Source organism: Chinchilla lanigera, unplaced genomic scaffold (genome assembly GCF_000276665.1).
Source record: "Chinchilla lanigera isolate Chin_1 unplaced genomic scaffold, ChiLan1.0 scaffold00053, whole genome shotgun sequence".
NCBI lineage: Eukaryota > Metazoa > Chordata > Mammalia > Rodentia > Chinchillidae > Chinchilla > Chinchilla lanigera.
Genome location: NW_004955454.1, coordinates 12,234,894 through 12,247,354, shown reverse-complemented (window position 1 = coordinate 12,247,354; position 12,461 = coordinate 12,234,894). Strand labels below are relative to the sequence as shown.

At 41.7% G+C, this 12,461-nt stretch overlaps 1 protein-coding gene across 1 annotated transcript in view; it reads left to right on the top strand.

Annotated features, from left to right (window-relative positions):
- Positions 1–12,461, top strand: part of Rb1cc1 (RB1-inducible coiled-coil 1) — a 55,818-nt gene that overhangs the window by 10,029 nt on the left and 33,328 nt on the right. Inside the window, exons 5-7 of the mRNA XM_013520171.1 lie at positions 2,221–2,423; positions 4,636–5,062; positions 10,485–10,655. Of these exons, the coding sequence (XP_013375625.1) occupies positions 2,221–2,423; positions 4,636–5,062; positions 10,485–10,655 (801 nt within the window). The remainder of the gene's footprint in view (positions 1–2,220; positions 2,424–4,635; positions 5,063–10,484; positions 10,656–12,461) is intronic.

The following is a 12,461-nucleotide window of genomic DNA, read 5'->3' as shown; positions in this document are numbered from 1 at the left end:
ACTCTACCATTTTATTTCTCTTTTCCTTCTGTTTTTGGATCAGTGGGATAGATTAGTTTCAGTGACAGGACAGTCAGAGTTTTTACTGGCAGTTCTAGCCCACGGGAATTACCTTATTCATTGATTCTGTGTCGTTGTTGCATTTACAGCAGCTGGCCTGTGAGAACTTGAAAATATCAATGTTTTGTCCATTCTTTAAGGTACATGTTTCCCATTTTGTCATGTAAACTTTTTTTCTTACTTCAGCACCCCCCCGCACACACACACTGGGGTGTGAACCCAGGACCTTCGCAGTGAGCTGCATCTCCTTTACACGAGTTAAAATTTTTTTTATTTGAGGTAGAATGTCCCTGTGTTGCCCCGAGTGGGCTGGTACTTGTGGTCTTCCCTGCCTTCGCATCCCAGTGCTGAGATGTAGGCGTGTGCCCCCGTGCCAGCGTGTGATCATTCTCCTGTCGGAGGACTTTCCAGGAAGCTTTTGTTTGCTCAGTGAGGCCCAGCTCTTCCCTTATCTTCGTATTTCTGAGCGTGAGTGTTACTGGGAAGGGACTCAGACTTTCTCACTGACTTCCCAATGCTACACTCTTCATTCTCTTCTTCTCCTTCCTGCCTGCTTCTCTGCCTTGCTGCGGAGTTGCTCAGCATGGCCAATCGCAGTGCTCTTGCCTCCGCTTCCCAAGTGCTGGTATTACAGGCTGCGCCAGCTCCTGGCTGTGTGTTCCGAGTCTTTCATCCTCCGGCCTTCTGAGTCTCTTCTCCGGACTGTTTTTTCTGGACCAATTGTAGTTGACGTTTTCTTGCTTTTGTCACCTCAATACTTAAACACTCCTCACTTTTCTTTCAAGTTTTGTGTCTGCTTACACCAGTTAGCAAAGTTAGAATGATCTCTTATTTCCTAGCAGACTAAAATCTTTCATGCCAAAGGACTTCTTTTGCTCATACATTTCCTGAATTTCTTTCTAGTAGTTTTTTTTTTTTGGTTTTTCTCCGGTACCAGGAACCAAACTCATGACCTTGCACTTGCCAGGCAGGCGCTTTGCCACTGAGCTAAATCCCCAGCCCCTTTCTAGTCGTTTTTATTTGTTAAATACTTCTCTCTGTGTGTATCGTACTGAGGAAGCAAGCCTCCAAGGGTACTGTGCCACTATCCGCAACCCTTTTTTATTTTGAGTCATCTTTTTTTTTTGTCCTTTTGAGACAGGATTTCACTATGTAGTTCGTGCTGACCTTGAACTCACAGCGATCCTCCTGCTTCAGCCTCCTGAGTGCCAGGATTATAGGCATGCACTACTGTGCTTGACCCGGGATATACTTCTTAAATGCTTTTGTACTTTAGTCTTTGGAACTGAATTTCAAACTTCTGCTCCAAAGATATTTTCATTGTTTATGTAGTTACAAAATATTATTGATCTAGAAGTTGATAGTATATTCAAGTGTTTGTGTTTGCCATTAGGAAAAAGTTGTTTTTAGTAAGTATGTCCAGAGAACTCTTTAACATTTGAGATGGAGCACATTAGTCAGATGATTGGAACTCTCACTGTTCTGAACATTTCCAGAGAGAGGACCTGTGCTGAAACACATCAGTATTCCTACTCTTTGTTTGTTTGTATTGTTGTTATTGTTGTTTGGTTTTTTGAGACAGGGTTTTGCTATGTAGCCCAGGTTGACTTTGAGCTTACAGCAGTCCTCCTGCCTCAGCCTCCCAAGTGCTGGGATTAAGGTATGCTCTATTGTGCCCAGCTTAGTATACATACCCTTTGCTGTTTTTAGATTCCTACAGGCACGAACAATAAAACAGCTCTGTTCATTCTTGTTACTGCTTGTGTGCTGCTGGTGATCAAGCATCGGGACAGCAGTGTACCAGGTACCTGTCTTCAGCGCAGATAAACAGTTCTGCGATGTGCTTCGAGGCTGCTGCGGCTTTCCTCACGGTACCTGCCCCGTGTCCTCCAGGGTGCACTTCTACCTTGCTTTTTCCCCTTGCAGTTGGCCCAAGCTTGCTCTGTGGAGCCAGTTTCTCTCACTCTTCACTTTCAGTTGTAAAATAAACTTTGCTACTGATTTTTGCTCATTTCACCCAGTTCTTTGTTTGAGAGAGGAAGAGCCTGGGCGCCGGTGTGTTTAGGGTGTAGTCGTGAAAGCAGGAACGCGCACATACACGCAAATGCACACAAGTCGTCGCCTTTATTTTTACTGTGTTCTTCTTCTGTTTCAACGCAGGAAATGTATGAAGTTGCCAAGAAACTTTGCTCTTTTTGTGAAGGTCTTGTCCACGATGAACATCTTCAGCACCAAGGCTGGGCTGCAATCATGGCCAATCTGGAGGACTGTTCAAATTCATACCAAAAGCTACTTTTCAAGTTTGAAAGTATTTATTCAAATTATCTGCAATCCATAGAAGACATCAAGTTAAAACTTACTCAGTATGTTTACCATTAAGTAGATAACAAGATAGTTATTTGTTAAAAATGTCTTTGAAATTTATAAGTAGTTTTAGCCACTGTTTCTTTTTTCTTTTTTTTTTTTAATCTTTTTGAGACAGGGTTTCAGTATGCAGTTCAGGCTGGCCGTGAACTCACTTTGTAGCCTATGCTGGCCTTGAACTTGCAGCAATCCTCCTGCCTCAGCCTCCTGGAATTATAGGTGTGAGGCACCGCACCAGGCCTAGTTGCTGTTTCTTGTCATTAATCTAGCATGTTTATTTTTTGAGTCTTGTGCTGCTACTGCTTTCTAGGTTATAATTTTTCTAGGTGTATGGATTTATAAATTTGTAATTTAAAAATTATTCTTATTTTTGCTTTATCATATATAATTCTATATACTTTTTCATGTTGTGTTATGAAAATGGCTCAAAAATACTAAAATCATTTATAAGACTAATAATTTTTGCTCATACTATTTATTTATTTATTTATTTTGGTGCCGGGAATCAAACTCAGGACCTTATACTTGCCAGGCAGGTGCTTGTGCGGCTGAGCTATATCCCCAGTCCTGTCTCTTGTTCTAAAGAAAAGACAAGATATAAAAATAGTGCATCTAATAGAAATGTTCATGCTAACAGACGGAATGAGGAAGGAAAGTTTTAAGTTTCTTTTTCAATATTGCCATCCTAGCTGGGCGTGGTAGTACAGGCCTGTAACCCTCGCAGTTAGGAAGCTGAAGCAGGAGGATTGCACAAATTCAAGGCCAACCTGGGATACGTAGTGATTTTAAGGACAGCCCCAACTACATAGCAAAACCCTGTCCCAGTAACCACCCCCAAAAAAACTACTGCCATCCTGGTATACCTTCAGTAAGTTGGAAATCAACCATCACTTTCTAGTATCATTTAGATAGCTTTCTAGTTCTTTAAGAGAAGCACATCTAACATCATTGGATTTTTAAAGAAAAGGCTACAGTTAATATAAAAAGAAGGGATAATCCAAAATGAATAAACTTGTATGTGTGTACACATGCTTGCACTCCCGAGATTTTCAAGTTCTTTGTATTAGTTTTGGTTCTGTGGGGTTTTTGTTTGTATCATTAACTTGACCTTGAATCAGAGACAAGTAGCATGTTCGTTCATATTCTCCACCCACGCGTCCTTCCTTCCTTCCCTTCTTCCCTCCCTCGGTCCTTCCCTGCCTGCCTCCCCCCACCCCACTTTTATGTTTTGCTGTGTGAAGACTTACATTTTGGTCTTCTGTTGAGAATAAAAGAAGTCTTGGGAGGAAAAAGAAGTAATAATTAAGAATAGAAAGATCTTTTTTAACGTTTATGTAGTAACCTTTACAAGTAACTTGTTTTGGAGATTTTATGTCAGTTTAATGTAGGTACATGTACCAAAGAATTTTTGGAGAGTTAATGTGAACTTAATGTAGGTACCTGACCATTTTATATACATTTTTTGGGGTTTTGTTTTTTTTTCCCCTCTTTTTTTTTTTTTTTTTTCTTTTCTGGTACCGGAAATCGAACTTACGACCTTGCGCTTGCCAGGCAGGCACTGTGCCGCTGAGCTAAATCCCCAGCCATTTATATACGTTTAAGAGATGAAGTGTTATATTTCCCATACCTGTTAACTATGTACATCTGTCTTTTTCAGAGTAAGTTTTCTGAAGATTAAGACTTAATTTTATCCTATATTTTCAGTATTAAGTATGTTTGACTTAAGACAAAGGAGCAAATTGTATAAATTTGAGTTTTTATGCCTCAGTGTTTAGTAAAAGGTAGATGCCCACTTTTTTATGATAGCCTAACAAGCTTTAGTTTAGTATTTTCGGGTTATTTTTGTTTGTTTGTTTTTGTCTTTTTAATGTGGGGTTTCACTATGCAGTTTAGGCTGGCCTTAAACTCACTTTATAGTCCAAGCTGGCCTCCAACTCACAGCGATCCTCCTGCTTCAGCCTCCCAAGTGCTGGGATCACAGGTGTGCACCACCACACCCGGCACTAGATTAGTATGTTGATATCTTAATCATAAACATTCTGTCTCTGCTAACCTAGTTTCCTGTTAGTAAACAGATAATTTGTAACTTACTTTTATCAGTGAATAATATATAGACAAGTGACACGATCTTGTGTGTATGTTAATAAGGTAGGACGCTAATCCTAATGTAGAGAAGGCTTATTTTACTGACAGATCTTTTTGTGTTTTAAGTTTAGGAACTGCGGTTTCAGTAATGGCCAAGATTCCTTTGCTGGAGTGCCTAACCAGACATAGTTACAGGGAATGCTTGGGGAGACTGGACTCCTTCAACGAGCACGAAGGCTCAGGAAAGGCCGAGATGAAACGATCCACTGAACTGGTGCTCTCTCCCGACCTGCCTACAACAGCGGATACATCCGTGGTAACCTCATGTCACAAGTCAGTGGGACGTGCAGCCCCGGACAGCACAGATGCTGAGAGTGGCAGAGAGATGCGGGAGTCTTGTCAGAGTGCTGCGCCGCAAGATGCACCTGCAGTAGATGCTAAAGACAGCGACCTGCCTTTTTTTAATGTTTCTTTGTTAGACTGGATAAATGTTCAAGATAGACCTAATGATGTGGAATCTCTGGTCAGAAAGTGCTTTGATTCTATGAGCAGGGTGAGTAGTGTTAATGTGATGTTTCTCATGTTTGCATTATTTGTTATATAATGAGAAAATGGAAGTAGTATGCTGTGGATTGAAACTTCCAGATGGACTCAAACTTGTAATCGTATTTATGAGTTGTCTATAAACTTATGGAGCTCATGTGAAATCGTATAGGTCAGGTGTCTTGTGCGGTGAGAGTTATTTCCATATAGCGTACCCCGTAGGTCTGGAGTAGTTAGCTAAAAGTAAACTGCCACCCGGCTGCACAAGGAGAGGGTGGGGGGGACACAGCGCGCTGCACTGTCTTGCTAGGTGATCCCCTGTCCTGCCCCAGGCCTCTGCCAGCGAGAAGGCCATCACCAGATGTGACCCTTACCCGCAGGTTTCCAGAATTGTGTGCCGAAATGAACCTCCTTTCTTGACAACTCACATAAGGGAGTACATAAAACCACCACCCAACAGAGGGTACCGAGAGTTTCCATCCCCGGAGAATCCCCTCAGGCCTGTTTCCAGTGGCTGTTCTCCTAGAGGAACCTCTTTGGGAATTGTTAAAGAAAAAATTTTAAGTACTACTTCTCCTCTAAAATCCAGAAACTTACATTGTGGTTTTAATTATATTTTACAAATAACTCTGGGAAGTAAATTTCTATCTCTCCTATAAATTGATAACAAATACTTAAAGCCAAAAAGGCAGCTGTCCCGGGCGTGGTGGAGCACGCTGGTAATCCCAGCACTTGGGAGGCTGAGGCAGGAGGACCCTTGGGAGTTGGAGACCAGCCTAGGCTACAAGGTGAGCTCAAGGCCAGCCTGAACTGCATAGGGAGACCCTGTCTCAAAATAAAAAAGAAAGGAAACTGATGGAGGCACATGTAAGGAAGCTGAGGGGGGCATACCTTACAGTGATACAAGATACAAGAAGTGTTACGGATATTTGTTGTCCAGTTATAACGAGATAACAGACTTTTCTTGAGAGGCATTCCATTTCGAAAGAGACTGACCACTGATTCACCGGAGAAGACATGCACATTGTCTAAGGTGCCTAGCAAACACTGCACCCTGCGCTTGTCTAAAAAATGACACACAGGAACATGGAAAACATTCGAAGATTGAGGTTCCATAATTCTTTTCCGTGTCTGTTGCCTTGGTGACGTCCAGTAGGATAGGTTTCTCATTCAGTTAGGATGTTTGCTGGGGCAGGAAAATTTGTAATAATATACTTTGCAAAGCCAAAATTAAATGAAAGAAAGTTGGGCTAATACTCCTGCTCACACTGTTGACATTTTAGTAACCTAAAAATTACTTTTAGGATTATGGATAATCAGCCATGTGATTGTGATTAAGATAACAAGTGACATTTTTTTTTCTTTATTTTTGTTGGGGGAACCAGGAATCAAACTCATGACCTCAGGTTTGCCGGGCAAGCGCTTATGCCGCTGAGCTACATCCCCACCCCTGACAAGTATCACTTTTTAGAGCAAACTACATATGCTCTATATTACAACACTGTTAATAGACTATGAAGCTGGGGATTTAGCTCAGTGGCATAAGCGCTTGCTTGGCAAGCGCAAGGTTGTGAGTTCAATCCATGGTACCGCAAAAAAAAAAAAAAAAAAGGAAGAAAACCTGGCATTGGCTTTGAGTTTCATGTTGAAATGTAAAATGTAGCAGATCATAGGTTTTCTTATTATTATTATTATTTTTTTTTTTTTTTGGTTTTTTGGTTTTTCTCCAGTACCGGGAACCGAACTCACGACCTTGCGCTTGCCAGGCAGGCGCTTTTGCCGCTGAGCTAAACCCCCAGCCCCCCGTAGGTTTTATTATTTTACATGACAAGAGGAAGGAAACAGGGGTGCCCTACTGTCCTAGCAGTATTAAAAACTGTTATCCCTACAGGAGACAAGTTAGTTGTACTGTTAGTATCGAGGGATTACATGACTGGATCTCAGGGGTCAATGCTTATTTTTTGGGTCATAGCAGTATGCTCTGAATTCTATATTTTATGTGACTATTGATTTAGTTATGCGTGTTTTATATAAAATTAGCATGACTTTACTACCATGTAGCCCTCATCAATTGCACAGGAACATTAGATTATTTTTTGTTCAAAGTGGAAATTCATTTTGGAAAAATTTAATATTTTTGAGCAGTATGTGCTGTTTTATACATGGAATGTGTACATTTTTCTCCTTACGAGCACTTTTCATGGTGTCACCAGTGGCATTTCTCTAAAGACTAAATTGAACATAAGTATTCTCTTGGATCAGGGATACTTTCTTTTTGTACTCCAATTTTAAATTATCAGTAATATTTTATAACTTGCATTAGATTTCTGTTTTAACTTTGTATTTTACTTATTTTAGTTTTTTTGAGACAGGGTTTTTTTTACATGTAGTTCAGGCTTGAACTCACTGTGTAGCATAGGCTGGCCTTGAACTCATGGTAATCCTCCCGCCTCAGCCTCCTGAGTGCTGGGATTATAGGCATGTGCTACCAGGCCTGGCCTTTCATTGCATTTCAGCATATTCTTGCTGAAGGGGCTGGGGATTTAGCTCAGCGGCTCAGCGGCTCAGTGCCTGCCTGGCAAGCGCAAGGTCATGAGTTCTATTCCCAGTACCAAAAAAAACAAAAACAAAACAAAACAAAAAAATTCTTGCTGAAATGAGTCTAAAATTTTGTTTATTTGTTTGTTTGTTTTGAAGCAAGGTCTCTGTGCAGTTCAGACTGGCCTTAAACTCACTTTGTAGCCCAGTTTGGTCTTAAAGTCACAGCAATCGTCCTGCCTCAGCCTCCCAAGGGCTGGGAGTTTAAGCATGTGCCACCACGCCCGGCAGGTGTTCTATTCTAAATTACACTACAAAAGGCAAATCCTTGTGCCTCTGACAATAATAGGACACATGCACTTGGCTCACATATAGGCTGCCAGAGCTAATGCTGGCAGAGTTCACTGACGCTAGCATTTCTTTCAGCCAGACTTGTGGTGGTTGGGAATATCTGTGCTAAGAGGGAGGGGTTAAGACGTGATAGTTAAGAGTGGAGAGGGTAGGAGGAAGGTTTTGTTTTTGCAGTTTGCTCTGAAGGCAGCAGTGTTAGATGTTGTGAATGTAACCAATCAAAGGAGGAGCCCAGGAGTAAAAATTTGTACAACACTAAATGTTAAATACTGAAATTTTGGGGCCAGGGACATAGCTCAGTGGCAGAAGCACCTGCCTGGTAAGCATAAAGTCCCAAGTTCGATTCCTGATACCAAAAAATGAACAACAAAAAAAATACTGAAATTTTGCAAATAAGTATTAATAGGATTCTGTGGTATGTAAATGTATACCTTCTAAAACATTTCTTCAGAAACTCTATTTGGAAAGTTTAATTTTCAGTAACTGTCAACAAATTGAATATTTTTCTTTTAATGGTACTGGGGATTGAACCATGGCCTTTGCACTGAGCTACATCTTCAGGCATCTCTACCTGTTTATTTTTTTCTTTTGGAATAGAATCTGGCTAAGTTCCTGAAGCCAGGCTTAAATTTGATGATCTTCCTGCTCTAGTATCCCACTAGTGCTGGGATGGCAGGTGCCCCCAGCAGTAAAGTACTGAATTCAGTAAGAACTGTGGAAATCTGTAATTCTCTTCCATATTTGCCAATGTAGCTGTATGGTACATTCAAGTGAATTATGGAATACAGACGCATTTGTGAGCAACCTCAGTTCATGGTGTTTTTTCCTGAAGTCATTGCCATGTTAAATTTACAAAGAGTTGTCATTTTGCTGAAATTGCCCTTTCATCACCCTGACTTACAAACAGTACGGTTTTGTGTCATATTCCATAATGGAAGTGTGCGCACTTCCCTCAGGTTACCACAAAGTCGACAAAAGTGAGAAACCCCTCCCGTGCACATAGCATCAGCTAGTGTATGCAAGTGAGCGCTGCGTAATAAAAACGCCGTGGTCCTTGTGGATTGTAGAAAGAAGACGTCGTCGAGGAGGAAGTTTGACTAGGACCTAGGAATACAGACGGGGTTAGACAGTGACCAGTGCCACTCATGGTAAAGATCAGAAGTAGAAACGTAAGGTTTGTCTCAAAGTGGTGGGACTTAGGAGGTGTAGAAAGATTTGCTGGGGTCAGAGGACTGGTGTTTACTGTACTGGGCATGTTATTTGTGGGCAGAAAGAAGCCATCTGGGGTTTCATCAAGAGATAGCTATCATAAGTCAGTAATAGTAGATGACGTGGTTGATATCCACATGTAGAAATTAGCAGACATTCGGAAATACTTGAAGAATTTGTGAGTCAGGGTAAGGGTTGTACTAGCTGTGGGAGTTACCTATAGTAGAAGCTGTGCTTCTACTACAATTTTCATGCGAAAATTGTATGGAGGAGGGGGAGTGGGCTAAGGACAGTGTCCTTCCTGATCATCGTTATGTAGAGATGAGACGGAGGGAGAGGACTGAGTGAAGGATGCTGCGAAGGAACCAGCAGAGGTAATGTCCTCAAACCTATGGAGTTTGGGCAGTGTTGTCTGCTTTGCTGAATATACAAGAACATTGAATGAAGCAAGGTTACTTGGTGGTATTTTGAGCAAACAGTTTTAACAGAAAATGCAGACAGAAAGGTGGCTAGTGCAAAACACTCTGAAAGGGTAAATAAGGCAGCAGTGTTGAACAGTTTTTAGGTTCTGTAAATTCCAGCAGGTTTTGTAGAATTGAAGCCAGAACTCAGGAGGGATTGAAGAGTAAGAAAGTATAGTTGGTCAGCCCCATTCATTCCTTGAGGAGACAGAGACCAGGAAAGATTTAGTTTGTGTTTGTGAGATGGGGAGGTAACACTGACTGAAGCAGTGCATAGATTGTAAAGAGAAGCCAGATTGGTAAAGAGTTATTCTTTTTTTTTTTTGGTATTTTTGAGACAAAGTCTCGATATGCAGCTCAGGCTGGTCTCAGACTTGCAACGATCCTCCTGCCTCAGCCTCCCGAGTGCTGGGATTACAGGCGTGCGCCACCATGCCTGGCGATAAAGAGTTATTCTTAACCAAGGAATGAGTTTTGTTATGAACTATACTGTACTTTATAAGACCTTGAAAGTAATATTTTTAAGGGATATTAAGAATTGATTAAGTCGTGGCTTTCATTGAAACATGTGACTCTTGGAACTGTATTCTTCAATAAATATTTTCTTTTTTGTACTGGGAATCGAACTCAGGGCCTTGTGCTTGCCAGGCAGGCGCTATGCTGCTGAGCTATATTCTCGGCCTGGAACTGCATTCTTAATATTATGTTCTAGTATATTCAGTATAGATTTATAAAGGTAGCTTTGATGTGCCATGCTCTGCTTTTCTAATGCTTTTTCTCTGTTTCTCTGGCACCGTATGTGAACACGGTGTGAAATAACATTTAAAACTCTGTGCTGAAAATTTCACTCATACTGATTTCCTTGTCACTTAGCTTGACCCAAAGATCATCAGACCGTTTATAGTAGAATGCCATCAGACTATTGCCAAACTTGATAATCAGAATATGAAAGCCATTAAAGGGCTAGAAGATCGGCTCTACGCCCTGGACCAGATGATTGCCAGCTGCGGCCGGCTGGTGAACGAGCAGAAAGAGCTTGCTCAGGTACTCGCTTCGCACTTTCACCAAGCAAAAGAATTTGTAGTATGTCGACATAAAGTGTTTTATTTGCTGTATCAGTTTGATGTGCATTTTGCTCTCGCTTCCCCTTTGACTGTGACTCACGTACGATAGATAGTGCTTTCAGTGTAATAAAGAACGGCATGTTGTAAATGGTTGGGTTTGGTAAGATAAAGTGATCCCGGTGTGTACGGCAGATGTAAGCTAAAGGATAAACCATGAAGTGCTTCTTAGAACTTGGGGAGATCAATGTTTGTTGCTACGATAAAAATATGATAAAGCAGACCTTGTACTAACAGACGTTTGAGTATTCCTGCCCCCTCAAAACACTGAAGAGTCTGAGAAATGCTTAAAGAAGAGATGAAAAGTGCCAGCTCTCGGAGACGGTGTAGTGCTCCCAGAATCCCTTTCTCCCCCGCCGTGACAAGCGCTGCGGCACAGCCGCCCGGAGCCAGCGGCTGTGTCCCCTCACCGGCCGCAGCGCCGCCTTTCCCAGTTTAACTTCCCGCCAGAGACTTGCCTCTGAATACGCTCTGCGAAGGCTGTGTGAAAAGCGTATTCCCCACACTGGCCTTTTCCTAATTTTTTTTTTTTTATAAAAAATGTCCTTGATGTACTGTAGGCTGATGTAGATTAGAATGTCCTTTGGTGTTACTTCTTAGTGACAGATTCAGTTTTGTCATTGGAAATCTCTTTAAGGCATTGATTTCTGGAGGGTATTTTGCTTCGTATGGAATTTGGACCTGTTAGCTCTTTACTGTAGGTACTTTCTTTGCATTCACTTGTTTTTGTGTTTAGCAGTTCGGCTGTGGTGTGACAAGGTGTGGCTTTTGTTGTGTTGGTCCTGCTTTGGTCCTGCAGTGTTCGCTGGGTCTTGGTTGAGTGAAAGTCACCGACTTTCTTCGGCGTTGGCCGCACTCACTCTCACTTCGTATTCAGTGATGCCGGCGGCTCTGCGTGGTCGTTAGACCTTCAGCGTGTTCTGTTTAGAGGTTGCAGCTGGTTCCTTTCAGTGATGACTGCATGTAGTAAACTATTAATTACTTTTTTCTGTGGCTTATTTTTTAACCCCTGCAATTTCTGTTTGCTTCTCTTTGTTTATATAGTTTCAAATTTTGTCAAAATATTGTCTTATCCATCATCTCTTTAATCACATTAAGCACACAGTACTTTTTAAAGTTTCTGAATTAATTCCCTTTCCTGTGGCTCTGTATTGTTTTATTCTTGGAAATCCTTCCTTTTCGTGTTCTTGATTGTTTTTAGTAAGAAAAACAGTTTCACGCCTAAGATAGCCTAAACGTTAGATTTCTCCAGCATCTCAAAGAATTTTTGTGTGCTTTCAGCACGTGGCAGGCGGTCATCGTCTTCAACCACCCTAACCTGCCTGCAGAGATGTAGCTGACGGGAGGTGGGTCTGGTCCTTGGCGTGGCCAGTCAGATGTTAGAGTGCCTTTATTTGTAGGGTGTAGCTTTAAGAGACAAAAATATAAAGCATTCCATTTTCTTTTGCTTTGGCCAGCTCTGTTGTCTAGTTTCTTAATTTCTTAGTTCTGTATGGAAGGAAAACTGTTGGCTAGTACCTACTCTTAGTATGACCACTACCTCAGGAATCAGAGGAAATCTCCAAGATAAAGCATTTCTAGTTTCCTTTCTGTTCTGCTTCCCCGGGATCCCAGGCTCTGGATAACACCTAGTTCTGGGCCGGACTCATACCACCGCGATTCCCAGCCGAAAAGCGCCCAAAGAGCCAGGTAGGCCGCACCCAATCCCGGAGGCCAGGACGCGAGAACA